Below are 21936 nucleotides of genomic sequence, written 5' to 3' on the forward strand. Positions count from 1 at the left end.
CATATCTTTTGATCCAGCAATACCACTGCTAGGTTTATATCCTAAAGGCATCACCAAAAAAGAGAAAAAGACCTATTTGTACAAAAATATTTGTAGCAGCTCTTTTTGTGGTGGCTAAGAATTGGAAATCAAAGGAATGCCCATCAATTGGGAAACGGCTAAACAAGCTGTGGTATATATGATGGTGATGGAATGTTACTGCACTATAAGAAATGATAAGCAGGATGACTTCGGAAAGGCCTAGAAAGACATGTATGAAATAATGTATCGTGAAGTGAGCAGAACCAAGAGAACATTGTACACAGAGACAGCAATATTGTTTGATGAAGAAGTGTGAATGAATTAACTATTCTCAACAATACAATGATCCAAGACAATCCCAAAAGACTATTAATGAAACATCCTATCTATCTCCAAAGAAAGAACTGATATTGATGGAACACACACTGAAATATGCCATTTTTCACTTTTTTCATCTTTTTACTTCAAGTTTTCCTATAAAAATGACTAATATGGTAATGTTTTACATGATTATACATGCATAACCTATATCTGATTACTTACTGCCTCAGGGAGGCAGAAGAGGAGGGAAGGAAAGAGGAATAAAAATTGGAACCCAAAATTATAATAAATAAAAAATGTTTATTAAAAAAATAAGACTGACGTGGTTGGAGTTTTCCATTCTTCTGTGGATTCAATCACAATTGCTTTACATCTGGAACATATTTCCTAAATTGGGAATTTTTTTTTGTTTTTTGTTTTTTTAGATTTAGTAGGGACTGAAGAAAAAAAAATCTAGTTTGATGTTTAGTTGGTGATGTAATCTCAAAAGTTTTGCATATTGGGGGTGTGTTAGAGCCACTTCTGGACCACCAATTGTAAAATTGTCAGAAATTGGCAATCACTAGCAATCAGGACTTAATTTACTCTGTTGATTGTCTAGACTTAAGAAAGTATATGAGGTAAATTTGACTTAAAATTGTGTGTTTGTGTGTGTGTGTCGTAGCCAAGACAGATTAGGGATTAGGGGCAGCCAGCCAGCTGAACTTTCTCAACATTCATTTCCAAACAACTTTCAATAGCACCTCAAATAAAATTTTGGAGCTGCAGAGCCAACAAAAGGTCAGAGTGAAATATTATTTTGGGCCTAAGAAAACTTCAGAGGTGAGTGTGAGAAGTCTGTTTCATGGTGTTAGAGGCCTGTTCAGAGCCCACACATGCAGTCAAGGCACCAACCCACAACAGCAGTAGCTTTGGGAGCTCTCCACCCACAGACAGTAAGGAGGTCAGACAAGTGGTCAGAAAGAAATTACAGGGAATACTTTGCTGGCAATGATTGACAAAATCTATTGCCCATATGCACTTCTAGGGAGGAGAGGAGTGCTAATGGCTGATCACAAGGGAGCAGGGGCACTGGTCATAGTGTCAAAGCAAAGAAAAGAACTAGTGCTTATGGTTGCAAGGAACCATGGACCCTTCCTGAGTAAAGACCAGAGTGCAGACCAAGAAAGTAGTGACCATACTTCTTTCAGTATCACATCAAAGTACCAAAAACTTTAAGATCCTCAGAACCAGCTCTGAAAACAGTATGAAAAACCCTGAAACTTTGAACAGTTCCTTCCAACCTCTAGGCAAACAGAGTCCAACTTTAACATAAAATTCAAAGTCAGGAAATAGGCTGGAAAATGAACAAACAACAACAACAACAACAACAACAAAAGAATTTCACTATAAATATATACTATGGTAGCAGGGAAAACCAAGAAATAAACTCAGAAGACAAAAATGTGAAAACTGCTACCCAGAAAAAGCCTCAAAGAAAAATGCCAGTTGGACCCAAATACAACAAGAATTCCTGGAAAAAGTTAAAGAAAGGATGAGTGATAGAGGAAACATTGGGAAAAGAAATGAGAGTGATGCAAGAAAATTATGAAAAGAGATTTAATAGCTTTGTAAAAGAGGCTTTAAAATGCTGAAGTAAAACCTTAAAAAATGAACTGGTTAAATAGTAAAAGAGGCACAAAAATGCACTGAAGAGAACTTCTTTAAAAACAGAATAGGTTAGGGGCAGCTAGGTGTTGCAGTGGATAGAGCACCAGCCCTGGAGTCAGGAGTACCTGAGTTCAAATATGGGCTCAGACACTTAACACTTACTAGCTCTGTGACCCTGGGCAAGTCACTTGACCCCAATTGCCTCACTAAAAAAAATTAAATTAAAAACAGAATAGATTAAACAGAAAAGGAGGTACAAAAATTCACTGAAGAAAAGAACTCCTTATAAAGCAGAATTGACCAAATGGAAAAAAGAGGTATAAAATCTCACAAAAGAAAATAATTCCTTGAAAGTAGAAGTGCGCAAGTGGAAACTAATGACTCCATGAGACATCAAGACATGAAAAAAAGTCAAAATAATGAAAAAATAGAGGAAAATATGAAATATCTCATCAAAAAACAATTGACCTGGAGAATAGATTGTGGAGAGATAATTTAAGAATTATTGGACTACCTGAAAGCCATGATCAAAGAAAGAGCCTAGAAATCATATTTGAAGAAATTATCAAGGAGAACTGCCCTGATATCTTAGATCCACAGGGTAAAATAGAAATTGAAAGAATCCACTTACATGTGAACTTATTTCACCCAATAGAATGTAAACTCCTCAAAACCAGAAATTGCTTTCATTTTTTGTCTTTGTGTCACCAATGCTTAACACAGCATATATACCTGGTAGAAGCAGATGCTTAATAAATGCTAATTTGTTAACTGATTAATTCAGTTTCACTGATGAATAAACTGAGGATCAGAAACTTTAATTGAATTGCTCAAGGTCACACAACTTGGAAGTACTAGAGGTGTGATATGAAAATAGTATCTGTGAAATGATTAAGATTAATTCTGTATCATTATAATTGATCTTATTTATAATTAATTGATTTTTTCCTGTTACTGACTAAGTTATGGTTCTTTATTTCTGAATTTAGTTAAAAAATTCAGTAGGCCTGCAATGAGTTTAGTTTAGAAATCCAGTTATCTTCCTAGTCACCATTCTATTCTTGCCTCAAGGAAATATACTATTCTTGACAAATGCAGGTAGACATCAAAGATGGTCCACTATCTCTAACATTGCAGGTGAACTCAAACAATGAACATTTCTTAGTCATAGGAGGGAAGGAAGTTGTTGCTGACTCCTCATTCCCAGCTTTCAACCAACCATATTGTAACCTATATCTCAGTTATGTAATCAATCATATTGATTTTACCATTCATGATACTGAGCTCTTATTCCCAACCATATCTGTGAAATCCCGTTCTTTGTTCTTTACTCCTCAAAGAGAATTGTCTCCCTCACTGGGGGTCTTTGCTTTGCCAAGGAAGCGTAATCCTGTTTGTTGGTAAATTCATGTTTTACTAATAAATTAATCATTCTAGGAACTTTGTCCCTTAGTTTACCTTATTTTAACTGTTATATCTGGACTCCAAGTCCACTACCCTTTTCATTCTACTGCATTGGGGCGGCTAGGTGATGCAGTGGATAAAGCATCAGTCCTGGATTCAGGAGGACCTGAGTTCAAATCCGGCCTCAGACACTTGACATTTACTAGCTGTGTGATCCTGGGCAAGTCACTTAACCCTCATTGCCCCGAAAACAAGACAAAACAAAACAAAACAAAACAAAACCACCAAACAAACATTCTACTGCATTACCCATTCACTAGTCAGAAGAAAAGAGATCAGTGCAATCTGTAAACCTGGGGTTTTCACCGTGTATTTCCTCCTTCAGATTATTTATCATGATTTTAAATTAAACCCATTTCACATAAGTGCTAAGAAAACTACAATCTTTCCATTTTTCTGGGGAGAGTATGTGTGTAACTTGGTCTTTTGTTCCTTCTATCTAATCCATGTTCCTGTTCACAAGGAAGCAGTACCACCCATCCTGCTTGGGAATAATTTCCAATACTATTTGAAAGCCTGGCTCAAACATAAGCACTGGCTCTTCATCATCCCCAAGCCACAGAGAGTTCTAATAGATTAGTCAGACAGAATTCCCCTTATGGAGAAGATGTTATCTTTAATCCACTCCTAATCCACTCCGCTGCACAGTCCCAAATATTGACATACATTCTTAGAATTTAAAACCCAGAGCAATGTTTCTGCTGCTGCTGGCTAAGGCTTGAAAGAAGGTCACTGAAGCTGGGTGAGGTATTATAAACACTACTGACTTCCTGAGCTGCTCATTTCTGTTTATTTCTGGAAAACAATCCCATTGTGTTCCCCTACTTGAAAAAATGTGCCAATGGAAATAAAAATTTTCTCTTCAAGTTAAAAAACGATTTTCATTCCTCTCAGTTAAGAAATAGAGTCATGATATGAGACAACATTGGTGCACCTTTGTTTGGGTCTTACCTAATGGATTTTAGTTTTTGAAAGACTGCATGGCTGGATCTCTCCATGGCCTGTTGTCTGAGACCCTCTCGTGGCATTTCAGATTAGGGGACCATCATGCTGGAAGGGACTTCAGAGACCATCTAGTCCAACTCTTAATTTTACAGTTGACCAGGAAGTTAAGTTTAAGTGACTAACCCGAGCTCATATAGCTAGTGGCAGAGACAAGATTTGAATCCAGGTCCTCTGACTCTTTTTGCTGTTTTTTTTTTTCCTACCTTGTATTATTTATTTCTCTTACCAACTAGATGCATGGTGGGTACAAACAATATCTTCTTTCCCTGTGTCTTCACTAGGGTGCTTTCTGGATGGTAGCTCAGATTGTTTCCTTTTAGATTGTGCTTTAAGACTTACAAAGACATACCCTCCCAATGTCCTTATGAAGGAAATAGTGCAAATACATTATCCCTTCTCTACAGATGAGGAAACAGAGGCTTGTAGACTTTAAGTGATTTGGCTAGGATTACACAAATAGTAAAGGTTGAAATCTTGATTTAAACATAGGTTTGTGGACTCCAGATCCAGAAGGATGAATGACTTGAAAAAATGGTTCAGAACACACAACAAAAATCTATTTGTCAAGGCTGCCAAAACCAACACTTCCATCTAGGAATGAAATAGTGGAAAAAGCATCAGCATATGAGTCAGGAGACCTGAGTTCTTTTCCTAGTTCTGATATTAATTTACTGTGGGACCACTGGCAAATCCCTTAACCCCTCTGAGATTCAGTTTCTTCATTTGTAAAATTAAGAAGAAGAATAATTGCACTGCCTACATTACAAGGCTTGTGAGTACTCAATTTAATTAACCTAGACAAGTAATTCACAAGCATACTACATGCCAATCAGTGAACTAGGCACTGAGATTTTTTTAAAAAGTTACCTTTGGAGGCAGAGCCAAGATGGCAGAGGAAAGATATTAAACACAGAGCTCATGATACAATCACCCCAAAAAATAGCAATAAAAGAAGCCTTGGAGCAGAAAAATACATAAAAATATGGGCTGAGAGTTTTCTCCAGCTATAAATAGATTTCAGGGGGCCATGCTGGGCCATGAATAAAGCCTAACCCTGCAATAGGCCAACACACCAGACACCTGCCTGAGGAATTTGCCCCAGTGCCTCTGAATTGGCTGCAGCACCAGCGTCTTCTGGAACTGAGGGCGTGGTGGGGTTGAAAGGCTGGCCCCAGGTGGGGTAAGTGCAGGGGTACCAGTGGACTGGGGGGAAGGATTCGACTATCCTACCCCAGCAGGGAACCAGGAAGAAATCCTGAGTGGCGGGAGGCCCAGGTGGGGGAGGGGAGCAGGGGAGCAGTCTCATCGAAGCTAAAAACCACACCACAGAAAGCTTTGCTGGTTGGTTGTTTAGGAAGTAGGCTTGAGGTTATCTCTGGACCAGAGAACAGGCCAGGTGAGATTAAAACCTGCCCCCCCCCCCAAACCAAAACACCTGGGACCCTCTGAAGCTGGGAACAGGAGCTGAGCCAAGAAGCAACACCCCCCACACCCCCCAGTGGAGAGTTTAAAATCAAATAATAGCAAGGCCAGGTAGGCTGAGAAGAAGCCCAATCACCCCCCAGGCCATGCTGTAGCTTGAACAGTGTGTCCTGGAAGCAGCACCACACTTTAAGAAGGAGTTAAAAGCCAAGAAATAGTAAGCCAGGATGAGTAGGCAGAGAAAGCAGAAGACCATCAAAAACTTCTTTGGGGGTAAGGTAGACCACAATACAACCTCAGAAGAAGAAGATAATAACAGGGTCGAAGGTCCAACATCCAAAGCTTCCAAGAAAAATATGAACTGGTCTCAGGCCATGGAAAGCTCTCAAAAGGGACTTTGAAGAGAAAGTAGGAGAAATAGAAGATGCAGATAAAGGGAGGAAAGAATGGAAAGAGAAATGAGAGCGATGCAGAAGTCATGAAAAAAAAGTCAACAGTTTGAAAAGCCAAATGGAAAGGAGATTAAAAAGCTGTCTGATGAAAATAACTGCCTAAGAATTAGGATGGAACAAATGGAAGCTAGTGACCTTATGAGAAACCAAGACACAGTAGAGCAAATCCAACTGAATGAAAAAATAGAGGGCAATGTGAAACATCTCCTTTGAAAAACAGCTGACCTGAAAAATAAATTTAGGAGAGATAATTTGAAAATCTTTGGACTACCTGAAAACCATGACCAAAACAAAAGTTTAGATACCATCCTCCAAGATATCGTGAGGGAAAATTGCCCTGATATTCTAGAAGCAGAAGCTAAAATAGAAATTGAAAGAATCTACCGATCACCTCCTGAAAGAGATCCCAAAAGGAAAACCTCCAGGAATATTATAGCCAAATTCCAGAGCTCCCAGGTCAAGGAGAAAATATTGCAAGCAGCTAGAAAAAAGGAATTTAAATACTGTGGAGCTCCAATAAGGATAAAGCAAGATCTATCAGCTTCTACATTAAAGGATCGAAGGGCATAGAATATGATATTCCAGAGGGCAAAGGAACTGGGACTTCAGCCAAAAATCATGTACCCAGAAAAACTGTGTATAATCTTTCAGAGGAAAAAATGGGATTTCAATGAGAAAGAGGTCTTTCAGGCATTTGTGATGAAAAGACATGAACTGAATAGAAAATTTGACTTTCAAATACAAGACCTTGGAGAAGGATAAAAACGTAAACAGGAAAAAGACTTCATGAGGAATATTAAAAGATCAAACTGTTTACATTCCTACATGGGAAGATATTACTTCGAAATCATAAGAACTAACTCAGTAAAGGAATTCACAGAAGACACAGTTCTGAACTGAATATGAAGAGAGGCTATCTGTAAAGCATTTATGTTTTGTTCTTTGTGGGGCAGACAGGGTGGGGCGTCTTATATCTGGGGCTGGATTTGGGCTTGGGGCCTCCTGGGTCCAGGGCTGGTGCTTTGTTCACTGTGCCACCAAGCTAACCCATGATGACATCTTTAAAATAGGGCTGAGGTGTAGGAGGAATAGACTGGGGGAGGGAGAAGGGGAGAGATGGTCTGGGGAGAGGTAGTTCACATGAAGGAAACAAGAAAAAAGCTTATGGAGGGGAGGAGAAAAGAGGGAAGGAGTTGGGGAGTGAGTGACCCTTAATATCATCAGAATTGGCTCAAAGAAGGACTAACATACATACTCAAGTAGGTATAGTAATATATTTTTGCCCTGAGGGAGGGGAGGGGAGAAAGGAAGGAGGGAAGGGCAGATTGGGGGAGAAAGCAGTAAAAAGCAAAACACTTTCAAGGAAGACGAAGGTGTTCTGCATTACTGAACCAGTATGACATATTGAATTGCTTGATCTCATAGGGAGGGTTGAGGAGGGAGGGAGGAAGAAAAATTTAGAACACAGAATTAGCTCAGGGACCTTGATCTCATCGGAGTGGGCTCATGGAGAGAATAGCATTCATACCCAATTGGGAGGAATAATCTATTTAACTCCTGTGGGAGGGGAGAAGGATAAGGAAGGAAGGGTGAAAAAAAGGAGTGCAGAGCAGGGGAGAGGATAGTCAGAAGTAAAACACTTTTGAGGAGGAATAGGTAAAAAGAAGATAGAGTAAATGTCATGAGAAGGGAGTGGGATGGAGGGAAATAGTTATGATGATTGATTATAATGGCAAAACATATGGTACCTACTTTGCTGGGCTATTATGAAGAAAAATCTCTGTCAAGGTTAAGGTACCATATATAGGTTATGATGATCAGGATACTATCAGAAAAACCTGGAAAGACCTACATGAACTGAAGCACAGTGAAATGTACTGTATACAAAATAACAGCAATAGTGGGGGATGATCTGCTGGGAAGCATGTCGTTATTTTCAGCAAGGCAAAGATCCACTATAACCCTGAAGGACTTATGAAGTTTGCAGCCCATCTGCAGAGAAAGAACTGATAGTATCTGAAAACAGATGGAACCACATTAAAAAAAAATTTTTTTTTCTTTTCCTCTTTGACAATTCCTTAATCTGAAGTTTTGGGGTTTTTTGACTGTTTTCTCTCACAACTAGCTAATATGGGGGGTGGCTAGGTGGTGCAGTGGATAGAGCACTGGCCCTGGAGTCAGGAGTACCTGAGTTCAAATCCGGCCTCAGACACTTAATACTTAGTAGCTGTGTGACTCTGGGCAAGTCACTTAACCCCAATTGCCTCACTAAAAAACAAAAACAAAAACACCTAGCTAATATGGGAATTTTTCCATGACTACTCATGTATAACTTATTTTGAATTGCTTTAGTTCTTGTAGGTGGGGTGTGGGAATGGAGAGAGGAAGAGAAGTCGGAACACAAAGTTTTAAGAAATTGATGTTAAAATTTGTTTTTACATATATTTTGGAAAATAAAATTCTATTCAAAGCAAAAAAAAAAAAAAAGACTTGGGAACTCTCTTCAACACTATAATCAACCATAATTCCAGAGGACTCAGAATGAAACATGCTACCTGCCTCCAGACAGAACTGATGGATTCAGAGTACAGACTGAAGTATATTTTCCTTCTTTCTTTTTCATTTTTTTTTTGAGAGGAAGGGGGAGGGAAGATAATTTGGGATTCTGCATGAATACACATACTTGTTTTTATTTTTCTTTACTTTGTTTTTCTTGCCTTCTCTCTGGGTGAGAGAAGGGGAAGAAGAAAATTCAGAAGTCAAAATAACTTTTTTTTTTTTAAAAAGAGTATTTATGCATCTCATTTAAGAGTTGGAGCCTGTTACAATCAGAACAATGTTATCTGTAGGAAGGACTATTTGGAGGAAAGAGGCAGTGGGAGGACCTCTAAGTTCAAATGCCTACTCTGATACTTGCTACCTATGACCTAGGAAAGGTAACAAGCTCTCTGGGCCTTGGTTTCTTCTTCTGAAAAATGAAGTGGAAAAAGATGACCTCTAAAGTTTCTTCCAGCTCTAGACCCATGATCTTATGATCTACCTATCTGACCAGACAGTTTGACGCATCTATCTCACCCTAATTTATACTTTGGTTGATATTAATAATCAGAGAACCATTGAATAAGGTCATTGTTGTTACATATTTTGTATACTTCTGACATTTGTATGGGAGACATCTTGTTGCAGGGAAGTTTTAAAGCAGTTTTTTGCTCTACCCAATAAATGCTTTTTTATTTTTAGCTGACAAATAAGCATAGTGGGATCTTTAAAAAAAAAAGGTTACCTTTGTTATAAGAGAAATATCTCCTCTTTGAGTTCATGTAGCTAGGTGGCATGGTGGATAGAATGCTAGGCTTGGAGTCAGGAAGACTTATCTCCCTGAGTTCAAATGCAGCCTCAAACAGTGTGACCCTGGGTAAGTCACTTAACCCTATTGGCCTCAGTTTCTCATCTATAAAATGAGGTGAAGAAGGAAATGGCAAACCACTCCAGTATCTCTGTCAAAAAAACCTAAAAAGAGACGCAAAGAGTCAGACATGGACACAACTAAACAACAAAAGTAGGTTACTGATGCTTTAATAAATCAACCACAAAAAAGAACTAATAAATAAAACTAGGTGCTGGTATTATAAAATAACCCCAACAAATTAGATAAACCATTGGTTAATTTGATTTAAAAAAGGAAGAAAACTAAATTGCCCATATAAAAAATAAAAGGGTGAATGTACCACTAATGAAGATGAAAGTAAAGGAATTATTAGGTGTTTTGCCCAATTATATACCAACAAAGGTAACAATCTAAGTGAAATGAATGAATATTTGCAAAAATATAAATTGCTCAGATTGACACAAGAGGAAATAGAATAATTAAATAACCCTCTCTTAGAAAAAGAAATTCAACAAGTCATAAATGAATTCCCTAAGAAAAAATCCCCAGGGTCAGATGAATTCACAAGTGAATTTTACCAAATATTTAAAGAACAATAAATTCAAATACTATATAAACTATTTGGAAAAATAGACAAAGCAGGAGTACTATCAGATTCCTTTTATGACACAAATACAATGCTGATATCTAAACCATGTAGAGCCAAAACAGATAAAGAAAACTTATAGACTATTTTCACTAATGAATACTGATACAAAGAATTTAAATAAAATACTAGCAACAACATTACAACAACATATCACAGAAATCATACATGATGACCAAGTGTGATTTATATCAGGAATTCTAGGCTTGTTTAATAATAGAAAAACTATCAGCATATATGACCATGTCAATAACAGAAACAACAGTCATGCAATTATCTCGATAGATGCAGAAAAAAGCTTTTGACAAAACAGAACACTCATTTCTATTAGAAAAACTAGAAGAATAAGAATAAATAGGACTTTCCTTAAAATAAGTAGTGTCTATCTAAAACCACTAGCAAGCATTATGTATAATGGGGATAAGCTAGAAGTTTATCCCTTAAGATCAGGGGTGAAGCAAGGTTGCCCATTATCACCACTATTATTCAATATTGTGCTCGAAATGCTAGCTTTAGTAATAAGAGAAGAAAAAGAAATGGAAAGAATTAGAATAGACAATGAGGAAACAAAACTAGCACTCTTTGCAGATAATAAGATGGTATACCTAGAGAATCCTAGAGAAACAACTTAAAAAACCAGGCTGAAACAATGAACAACCTTGGCAAATATATAGGATATAAAATAAACCAACATAAATTATCAGCATTTCAATATATTACCAAGTAAGTCCAATAGGAAGAAGTAGAGAAATTCCATTTAAAATAACTGCAATATATTGCAATACTTGGAAGTCTACCTGCCAAGGTAAACCCAAGAACTATGTGAACGCAATTATAAATCCAAACAATCAGATAAATATTAATTGCTCATGGGTAGAATGAACTAATATAATTAAAATGACAATTCTACCTAAATTAATTTACTTATTCAGTGTCATACCAAACTACCACAAATATTTTATATTTTTTATTATATATTATTATTATTGGCTTAATCTAATTTTTTTTAATTATAAAAGTATTTTATTATTTTCCAGTTGCATGTAGAGATAGTTTTCAACTTATATATTATTTTATGGAAAAAATGATAACATTCATTTAGAAGAAGAAACAAAAGGTCAAGAATATCAAGGAAATCATTGGGAAAAAATGTGAAGGAAGGTATTCTAACAGTACGAGATCTCAAACTGTATTACAAAGTGATAATCATGAAAACAATCTGTCATTGACTAAGAAAAAGACCTGTAGAACAAATAGATCAGGTAAAGAATACACATTAGTAAATGACCATAGTAATCTAGTGTTTGGTAAGCACAAAGATTCAAGCCTTGGGGACAAGAATGCATTATTTGACAAAAGTTGCTGGGAAACCAGAAAGCAGTTTGGCAGAAACTAGGTATAGACCAACATGTCACATTGTATATACCATGGTTTCCTGATTTAAACATAAAGGATGATATCATAAGCAAATTAGGGAAGCATGTAAAATTTTACTTGTCAGATAATATGAAGAAAAGAAGAATTTATGACCAAACAAAAGATGGAAAGCATTATGGAATATAAAATGGATAATTCGGGTTGCATGAAATTAAAAAGAGTTTGCACAAACAAAACTAATGCAGCCAAGGTTAGAGGGAAAGCAGGAAACTGATGGGAAATTTTATAGCAAGTTTCACTGATAAAGGCTTCACTTCTCAAATATATAGAGAATTGAGTCAAATTTATAAGAATATGAGTCATTCCTCAGTTGATAAAGGATTAAAAGATATGAACAGGCAGTTTTTAGAAGAAGAAATCAAAACTATTTCTAGACAAATAAAAACACTCTAAATAATTATTGATTAGAGAAATGTAAATTAAAGCAATTCTAAGTTACCACCTCAAACCTATCAGACTGGCTAATATGACAGAAAAGGAAAATGACAACTGTTGGAGGGGATGTGGAAAAATAGGGATACTAAAACAATATTGGTGAAGTTGTGAACTAATCCAACCCTTCTGGAGAGTAATTTGGAACTATGCCCAAAGGGCTATAAAACTGTGCTTACCTTTTGACCCAAGTTTACCACTACTATATGTCTGTATCCTAAAGAGATTTAAAAAAAAAAAAAAGGAAAAGCACCTGTATGTACAAAATATTTATAGCAGCTCTTTTTGTTGTGACAAAGAACTGGGAATCTAAGGAATGCCCATCAATTGGGGAACAAATTGCACTATATGATTGTTATGGAATACTATTGTACCATAAGAAATGAGAAACAGGATGGTTTCAGAAAAACCTGGGAAGATTTATATGAACTGATGCAAAGTGAAGTGAGCAAAACCAGGGAAGTATTGCACACAGTAACAACAATATTGTGTGATGATCACCTGTGAATGACTTAGCTATTCTGATCAATGCAATGATCCCAGATAATTCCAAAGGATTTATGATGAGAAACGCTCTCCATCTCCAGAGAAAGAACTTATGGAGTATGAATGCAAATTGAAGCATATTTTTTTCTTTATTTGTCTTGTTTTTTGTTGTAACATAGCTAATATGGAAATATATTTTATATTTTTTCACAAATTACAATTGATATATTTTTTGCCTTTTGAGGGTTAGGAGGAAGGGAGAGAATTTGGAAGTCAAAGTCTAAAAAATAATGTTAAAAATAAATAATAAATTTAAAAAATAAAATTACCATAATGCAGAAATCATAGAGAGAAATATATAGGTTTTATTATGGTTATGCATAATAAAGGTTTTTAAAAATACCCCTAAAATAAATATTAGGATTCCAAAGAGGCTTTTATGGATGAAATTATGTCATAGTAACAGAGATATAATTCTTTTAAATATTAATTTTACATATACATATCATATATTCTTTTAGGCTATAAAAATTTTGAAAGACAGATTCATAATCCCATACTTCCTTCAATGCCATGATAATTGAAGAAATTTAAACAGAATCATAATCTCATAAATCTAAAGAAACAAACCTAGTTAAATAGACTTTATGGGTAAACAAAGTTAGCTTACAGTTAAACTACATTTGCAGCTTTCATAGTGGGTTGATTATCTCAGGAATGTAAAAAATTTTACTTTTATATCATTATTCTAGGAGTCAGGTTTTAGTCAGCTGATATTACTATTAAGAGAAGACAGGCTTGGGGGGCAGCTAGAGGGGACAGTTGATGAAGCACTGGCCCTGGATTCAGGAGAACCTGAGTTCAAATCTGGCCTCAGACACTTGACATTTACTAGCTGTGTGACCTTGGAAAAATCACTTAACCCTCATTGCCCCACCAGAGAGAGAGAGAAAGAGAGAGAGAGAGAGAGAAGTTAGGCTTTCAGTTAACCAAGAGCTGTAGGAGTAATGACACTGAGTCACAAATAATAAAAATTAATGACATCAGTCCTTCTCCAACATCAACTGTCTCCATGGTCTAGGATACCCAGAATCCAAAAGGAAGTCTAAAAAAAATCCATGGACTGACTCTCATTGATCTTGAACTCACTCCACACTCCTAGTCCACCTCCTGTGCTACCCTTATTGAGCTACATTAGCCAGCCCATTGCACCTATCAGTAAATTGAAAACTAGGATCCCCTCCTTCTCCCCCTAACCTCTATCTCATGTCACCTTAAAAACCTATGCTCAATATTATTATGCACACTTACAATTCTTATTTCATATAGCACACACCAGTATTTCAGTTAATCAGTTGGAAAATGCTATATGAGAATAAATTAAGTTCCTAAATAAACTCTGATTCCTGTTATGATGAAATGGGAACCTTTTCTCTTTAAAAAAAAATGTTACATTAAGCTATATTTAAAGGCTTAGAAAGTGGTTTTGGACACTGAAATTGACCTGGATGGTTTTTTTTCATTCTTTTGGTTTTGCTAAATACATAGGTTCCTTCAAGCCCCAAATGATTATTTTCTTTATCTTTTTTATTAAAGACACACACATTACCTGACTGTACCCGAATTTGCAATGCAGACTGTTCTCATCAACAGTTCTAAATGTTCTTAAAATATTTCTAACTTCAAAAATGAAGTTGGTTCTACAAAGAATGTGTGTGAATTTGTGTGTTTGAGTGTGCACATCTGGGCAGTAGTGATGTCAGTGGCTAGGGGTGGCTTTATTTCAAAGTCAATAAACTGCAAAAAAGATCCTAGACTGTGTGGTTTCTTTGCAGGTGCAAAGAAAGCATTATACCATGTGAAATATTTTGAGGAAATGGCTAAGATGTAGCCCCAGTTGATGCAGTTCATTGATTTAGAGCTTACGCACATATTACCCACAATTCCATATGCAAACACACAGGTTTATTCTAAAGTTACCCGAAATGGTCCAGTTCCTGGTAGATAGTTTTTTTGGGGGCGTGGGGGTGGGGAGTAACTAGAAACTACAAGAGGCAGCCTAATCCTATATCAGAGGTAGGATGAGACTGAGTCAGAGAAACTTGGATTTTAGTTGTTTGACCATGGGCTAATAACTCAACCACTTACTGTCCCTAAGTTACTGTCCTGTTCACTCCATGGTTGAAATCACAAGTTGTAATAGCTATGCACATATACAAACAAACAAATAAAAAACAGATAAATAAATAAGTGGGCATGTGAATGAAGGGGTGAATAAATAAAGTGCAAAAATAATTACATTCATGAGAGATAGGTTTGTTTGTTTGTTTTTTACAAAACAATACATTGTTAGTTGAATTCTGGGTCACATGAGCAACAAGATGGAGGACTAGACCTGTTTGTTCTCTTATGCCTATGACCTCTCAAACCTCTTCAAAACAGAAATTATATACCAAGGATTGTCCATTGTCTCCATGGTCTAGGACAATCAGAATCCAAAATAAGGTTAAAAAACCAACAAACTGGGGCAGCTAGATGGCACAGTGGATAAAGCTCCGGCTCTGGATTCAGGAGGACCTGAGTAAAAATCCAGCCTCAGATACCTGACACTTCCTAGCTGTGTGACCCTGGGCAAGTCACTTAACCCTCATTGCCCTGCCCCCCCCCAAAAAAACCCCATAAACAACCAACAAACCATGAACTCTCATTGCCTTTAAGCTCATCTAAAATCCTTCATCCAGTTCCCATGCTACTGACAGTGCAGCTGCCCTAGCAGACCCAAGAATCTGATGCACAAGTTTGGGCTTGCAACAAAATCCAATCCCACAATCTGGTACTCCCTTCCTCTTTCCAGTACCATGAAGACTCCAGCTCTAGGCTGTGGCATCTTGCCTAGGCAGTGACAGCTAACCGGTATAGCAGGCAGCAGCCCTTTAGAAGGAAAAGTCTGCTGGGAACCACAACTCCATAGCACCAGCATAACAGTTCTGCTGGTACCATGCTGGGACAGACAATTCCATAGCATCAGTGCTGCAAAGCTGTAAACTTCAGGTTCAGGAGCAGATAATGTGTGTGTGTGTGTGTGTGTGTGTGTGTGTGTGTAAGGGAATTGCATGCAACATTCCACTAGGCCTGAGGAAATGAGCACAACATCCATCTGGGGCCAGTTTTAACCATCCCAAAGTGGTTAGAAGCAGAAACCTATGCTGGTGAACCATTAATTGACCAACATGGGAGGAGAATGAAATATTTTGAGATCTAGCCTCCAAGGATACCACCATTATAGGGGACAGAGTCAGAAAGTGAATAAGAGACAATTAGAGGGGAAAAAAAGACCAAAATTACCAAAGATCTCAGGAAGAAGAAAACCCAAATGTCTTGAATATAAGTAGATAAATCAGTAGGGAAAACATTTACAACAGAAGGAAACATGGCCTTTAGATCTAGCAAACAAGTTCAGGCATATATGAATAATTACTGCAAATGAAAGATGCTTCAACACTTGGTGAGTCAGAAGACCCTGTGAAATGTAAGGAGAACATGAAACCACAACACACTGTTCCTGATTTAGCAATAGAGAGAAGATTTTTTTCAGCCCCTTTGTGTCGTGCCCTCCTTCTGATAACTTATGAATCAACCCTTCAATGCCACCCCAATTATATCACTTCTAGCTTGGATCTCCTTTATTTATGGTATAATCTGGCTTTTTCCTTGTGTCTTGCTCTCTTTGATACCATTTCTATGTCCCTTATAAGCACATATGGGACTGTGATATTAGAATTCAAATGTTATGATTCTGTTGTCCTTGGTGGTGAAAGTAGTTGCTTGTAAAAATAATTGCAGATCTCCCTTTTTCTAAAAGAAAATATTCATGTGTGCAAGCATGAGGTTTCTGTGAAATGTGCAGGTTGAGAAGGAAGTATACAATAACCAGCAGGGAAAAAATGTCTTCCTTGTTATTCATTGGATCATCGTGATGGTGACCACTACTTCTATCTTCCCAGTGAATCAATGGCATTCTAATGGCACAAGTGTGCTCCTGAAGAAAGGAGGATTTTAAAAAAGGCATCATTAGCAAATCTACCTCCATGTCATTTTAGCATCTGGCCCCTTCTCTCCTTGCACCAAGCTACCCACTCTAATTTTTTTTTTTTTTTTTAGTAAGGCAATGGGGGTTAAGTAACTTGCCCAGGGTCGCACAGCTAGTAAGTGTTAAGTGTCTGAGGCTGGATTTGAACTCAGGTACTCCTGAATCCAAGGCCGGTGCTCTATCCACTGCGCCATCTAGCTGCCCCTACCCACTCTAATTTAAGCCTTCATCACTGCTCTATTGCAATACCCTACTATTTGGCATCTACCCCTTTTCAATCCATCCATCCAAACAGATGTTCCTGAAGCACATATCTGATCACATCACGTCACTCCCCTACTCCTGAAGGTTCTGTGACTCCCTATTGCCTCCTGGATTGCTAGAGGCAACAAAACACTCTGTTTGGTATTTTAAGCCTTTCACAGTCTTTCACGTTATTTCCCTAACATTTGCTAGATTGCAAACTGTCCAAATTGGTTTTCCCTGTACATTACATTCTATCTTTAGTATTTCCATTCATTTGCATAGACTGCCTCCTATGGCTCCAATGTACCTACCCTTTACCTCTGCTTAGCTTGTTTAAAGGTTCAGTTCCAATGGCACCTTGCACACAAGGTTCATTCTGCTTCCCCCTTCCCCATCTCCTCCACCCCAGAAATGATTTTATATTTACTTCATATAAGTTTTGTGTTTCCTTTTCTGTTTACATGTTCTTTCCTCTCTCTATATAGAATGTCAGCTCTCCCATGGCAAGGACTGTTTTGTTTTTGACTGTAAAACACCCTATTACCCCAACCCTTACACCTATCAGAATGCTTGGTACACAGTAGATACTTTAAAAAGCTTGTTGTGGGGCAGCTAGATGGCGCAGTGGGTAGAGAACCGGCCCTGGAGTCAGGAGTACCTGAGTTCAAATCTGGTCTCAGACACTTAACACTTACTAGCTGTGTGACCCTGGGCAAGTCACTTAACCCCAAATGCCTCACTTTAAAAAAAAAAAAAGAAGCTTTTTGAATGAATGAGGCTGAGTGATACAGTGGATGGGGAACTGCATTCAGAGTCTATTTCTGGATTTCAATCCTGCCTCTAAATTTTTATGTCAGCTTGGGCAAACCTCTTGATTTTTCAGTTTCTGTAAAATGGATGTGTTGGGGTAGGTGGCCCCAGGTTTCTTCACATTCAAAATCATGATTTCATAAATGACTAAAGCAGAAGACAGTGCAGGGACAAATTTCATCACAAAATACAGTTACCAACTTGGAATAGCTTCCCAGAATTGTTGGAAAGAATACAATTGGATCATTAACAAATTCTCCCTCACCTCTAACACTGTCCCTTGATTTATATGGTATATCAGCTTGGCTCTTTCTGAGTGAAGGCAGCAGCTGATTGAAGTGCCAGGGGTTGATTTCCAAGGAATTTCACATGCTTAACAATCCCTGTTTAAGGACCCTACACCTTTGGGGATCATTTAAGCTTGTTTGATTTTTAAAAAAATATAGTTTATTTGTCCTAGTATAGGAGAAGTCCAGACCTACAGTTGGATGGTTCTATATATCCCTCGGAAAATTTTTTGTTTGTTCCAGTTTATTTTAAATTTTTACTTTCTTTTTCTTTCTTTTCTAATTTTCTTTGGCTGTTTCACTAAAGCTGGCAGGAGTTAGAGGAACTTTGTAACATTTTGTGTGCATGTTGAAGCTGTATCACTATACATTTGGGAGTGGGAGCAAGCGTTTGGTATCTCAAAAAGACTCAAATTTGGATGTATCCAAGAACTTCAAGTATGTTATTGAGATTCATTACATGTAACTGGGAAAGACCATTAACAACTGTGACTAAGGGACAACTTTGAGAATCATTCTAAGTCACCAAAGAGCTATCCAGGATTGGTGGCAGGGACTGATGTTCCTCAAAACACTTCATTTGGGTGTATCGGGGCATCGTTATCATCACTAGCATTTATATAGTGCTTTAAGGTTTGCAAAACACTTTAAAAATATTTTTATTAATTTTGTTGTTGCTTTTTATATTATCATAGTTTTCCCCAGCATGCTTCTTCTTCCCCTCTGAGAGAGCCAGCCCCATAAGAAATAGTCATTTTGAAAGACAGAAAGAGAAAGAGAAAGAGGAGAGAGAGAAGGAGAGAGAAGGAGAGAGAAGAAGAAGAAGAAGAAGAAGAAGAAGAAGAAGAAGAAGAAGAAGAAGAAGAAGAAGAAGAAGAAGAAGAAGAAGAAGAAGAAATCAGGACAACCAATAAATGTGCAATATTCAACACCTGTGAACTTCCCAACTATACAAGGGATATGTTAGGGGTTTGCAAAGCACTTTACAAATATATGCGACAGCTAGGTGGTGTAGTAGATAGAACACTGGCCCTGGAGTCAGGAGGACCTGAATTCAAATCCGGCATCAGATATTTGAAACTTGCTAGCTATATGACCCTGAGCAAGTCACTTAACCCTGATTGTTTCAAACACCTGGGGCTATCTCCAGTTATCCTGATATCTATCTTGCCCCTGGATCCAGGTGGTTCTGGAGGAGAGAGAAAGGCTGGTGACTTTGCACAACCCTGCCTCACCTAAATCTAATTCACTGCAAGGCATGACACCACCTCCTGATGTCATGGTCCTCTTCCAGAACAAAGAGCCAACAACAACAAATTTATTATCTCTTTTGATCCTCACAACAAATCTTGGAGGTAGATGTGATTATTCCAGCTTTATAGTTGAAGAAACTGAGACAGAAGTAAAGTGACTTGCCTAAGGTCATAAGGCTAGTAAATGGCTGAGGCAGGATTTGAACTCAGTTCTTCTTGAGTCCAAATCTAGTATTCAGAATTAGGGTTAGGGTAACCCTGATCCTGTCACAAAACAAAAATGAAACTAAAAGGTTATAAGTAGATTTTGGACCACCTTACTATATATAAAATTTCCCCCCAATTACATGTTAAAATACTTTAACTTTTTTTTTTGACATTTATTATGTTGGGGGTTTTTTTGGGTGGGACAATGAGGGTTAAGTGACTTGCCCAGGGTCACACAGCTAGTAAGTGTCAAGTATCTGAGGCTGGATTTGAAATCAGGTCCTCCTGAATCCAGGGCCAGTGTTTTATCCACTGTGCCAGCTAGCTGCCCCCAATTTTTAACTTTCCAAAAAAAGTTTTGAGTTCCAAATTCTGCCCCTCCCTCCCCCCACCTCCAAACAGTAAGCAATCAGATATAGATTATACATGTGCAATAATGTAAAACATTTCCATATTAGTCATTAGTCATAAAAAAGAAAAAAAGAAAGAAAGAAAAGAAAGAAAGAAAATGAAAAATAGCATTCCTCACTCTGCATTCAGACAATATCAGTTCTTCCTCTGGAGGTGAACAGTATACTTCATCATTAGTCCTTAGGGCATACAATAGAGTTGGAGAATAGACTCTGACTAGCTCAGTGAACTGATGGGATTAAGCTGCACCTATCTGGACTTTGACTTTGCCCTCAGGGGGTTAAGTCTCCCATTAAACCTTGATGTCATCATGGTAGAGCTCTTCTTAATATGGACCACCCTCAAGTCATGTTAACCAATTTAATTGAATGATGCTAGCCAATTAGCTTTGATCAGTGTGTAAGAGCCACCTCTGTTGGAAGAAGAAAAAGACTCAGACCATGAGGTGAATGCCATTCTCGGCTTGCACTCTAGGTTCAGAAGGCTGTCTGGTTGGTGAGCACTCTCCTCTTAGGACAGTATGGGTAATGAATTAGGGATGGATTTAATTGATCAAATTGATCGTGAAGTGTCTCAAAGAATTACAAGACTCAGTGACTCAGTTTCCTAAGTTTTATTAAAATATTGTGAGGCTACAGGGAGACACCAAGGAAGTATGGGGGAGGTCTTATCCTAATTTGTACTTCCTGGAGTCCTAAGACAACCCCTGAGGTGGGTACCTTTTTCCTTGGAGCTGTGTTTTGGGGGTTTACATATCATAAATGTCATAAGGTGAACCTAAGAACACATTTGGTGTTTCTGCGCATGTTCATAAAGACATACTCAAACTTGACAAAGCCAAAGGGTCTCTGGGTTTATGATATCTCTTTACTTAAGATCTGGTTTCTAGGTGTCCTGTCATCCAGGAATATTAATGGCTATTAATGGTTAATGGTCCCTAGTTACTGTCTCTATTGATTGTGTGGGTTGAGAGGGATTCGAACCCTTTTGGTTACTGTACTTTTGATAACAACACCAACCTTAGTTTCTCTATTAACCCTTTTAGCTACTAATGATCAAATTTTAGGTCATCTGTTAACCCCTTTTAGCTACAGTAGATAGGTTATCTGTTAACCCTTTTAGCCTCCTCCATCAGATAATGTAGAGACAAAATGGTGATGGGTTTTTTTTTTTTTGCTTGTGTTAAATGCCACACGGTCAATTCTTTACTAATACTTAATACACTTTAATAATAAATGCTTACTGCTTAAATGGGTGCAATAGCCATTATTACATAAATAGCCATTAATTTATAAGTAGCAATATATTTAAAAAACCCAGTCTGGCCCCCCAATAATTTAGCTAAAAACCCAGCCAAGTTTCCCAATAAATTTGTAATACAAGGTTTAATAAAAAGCCTAGGTGGAGGGCCTCAGAATAATCTTCAGTGCTGTATGTATCCATCCATCCATCCATCTATCTATCCTTTCATTCACTTATCATTCCTACTGTTTCTTGGTCCTTCAGAACTAACTTTACCTTTCTGGAAAGGTGTTCTTAGTGGTAACAAGGTTTACAACTTAAATTATAAAGAGTGATTCACAAGGGGGCCTGCTTCTCATCTCCCTTTTCTATTCCAAAGATTTTCTCCCTGGTAAAGCTTTGCACATGAAAGATGTGTAAAATAAAGACTTGAATATTAATTTTTTAAAAAAATATGGGACATTATACTTCAAATCCGAATCCTCACAATCCTATTAAACATTCATACCAGTTCTCTGAGCCACGAAGGTCCAGATTTCAGTGCTCTTACTGCTTCAGCCTAGTTCAGGCAAATATATTTCTGCAACTATATAGTTGCTGGAGCCAGGCATCACACCCATTTCAACCTTTTCATTGGCGCCTTCATGTAACCTTTTGCTTCTTCAT

The 21936-nt window shown here is 37.6% G+C and overlaps 1 protein-coding gene across 1 annotated transcript in view; it reads right to left on the reverse strand.

The window, feature by feature from the left end:
* Nucleotides 1–21936, reverse strand: part of IL22RA2 (interleukin 22 receptor subunit alpha 2) — a 126496-nt gene that overhangs the window by 68735 nt on the left and 35825 nt on the right. The window contains 1 exon segment of the mRNA XM_044003492.1: nucleotides 21779–21930. Within this exon segment, the coding sequence (XP_043859427.1) occupies nucleotides 21779–21930 (152 nt within the window).

The sequence above is a fragment of the Dromiciops gliroides genome, chromosome 4 (genome assembly GCF_019393635.1).
Source record: "Dromiciops gliroides isolate mDroGli1 chromosome 4, mDroGli1.pri, whole genome shotgun sequence".
Taxonomy (NCBI): domain Eukaryota; kingdom Metazoa; phylum Chordata; class Mammalia; order Microbiotheria; family Microbiotheriidae; genus Dromiciops; species Dromiciops gliroides.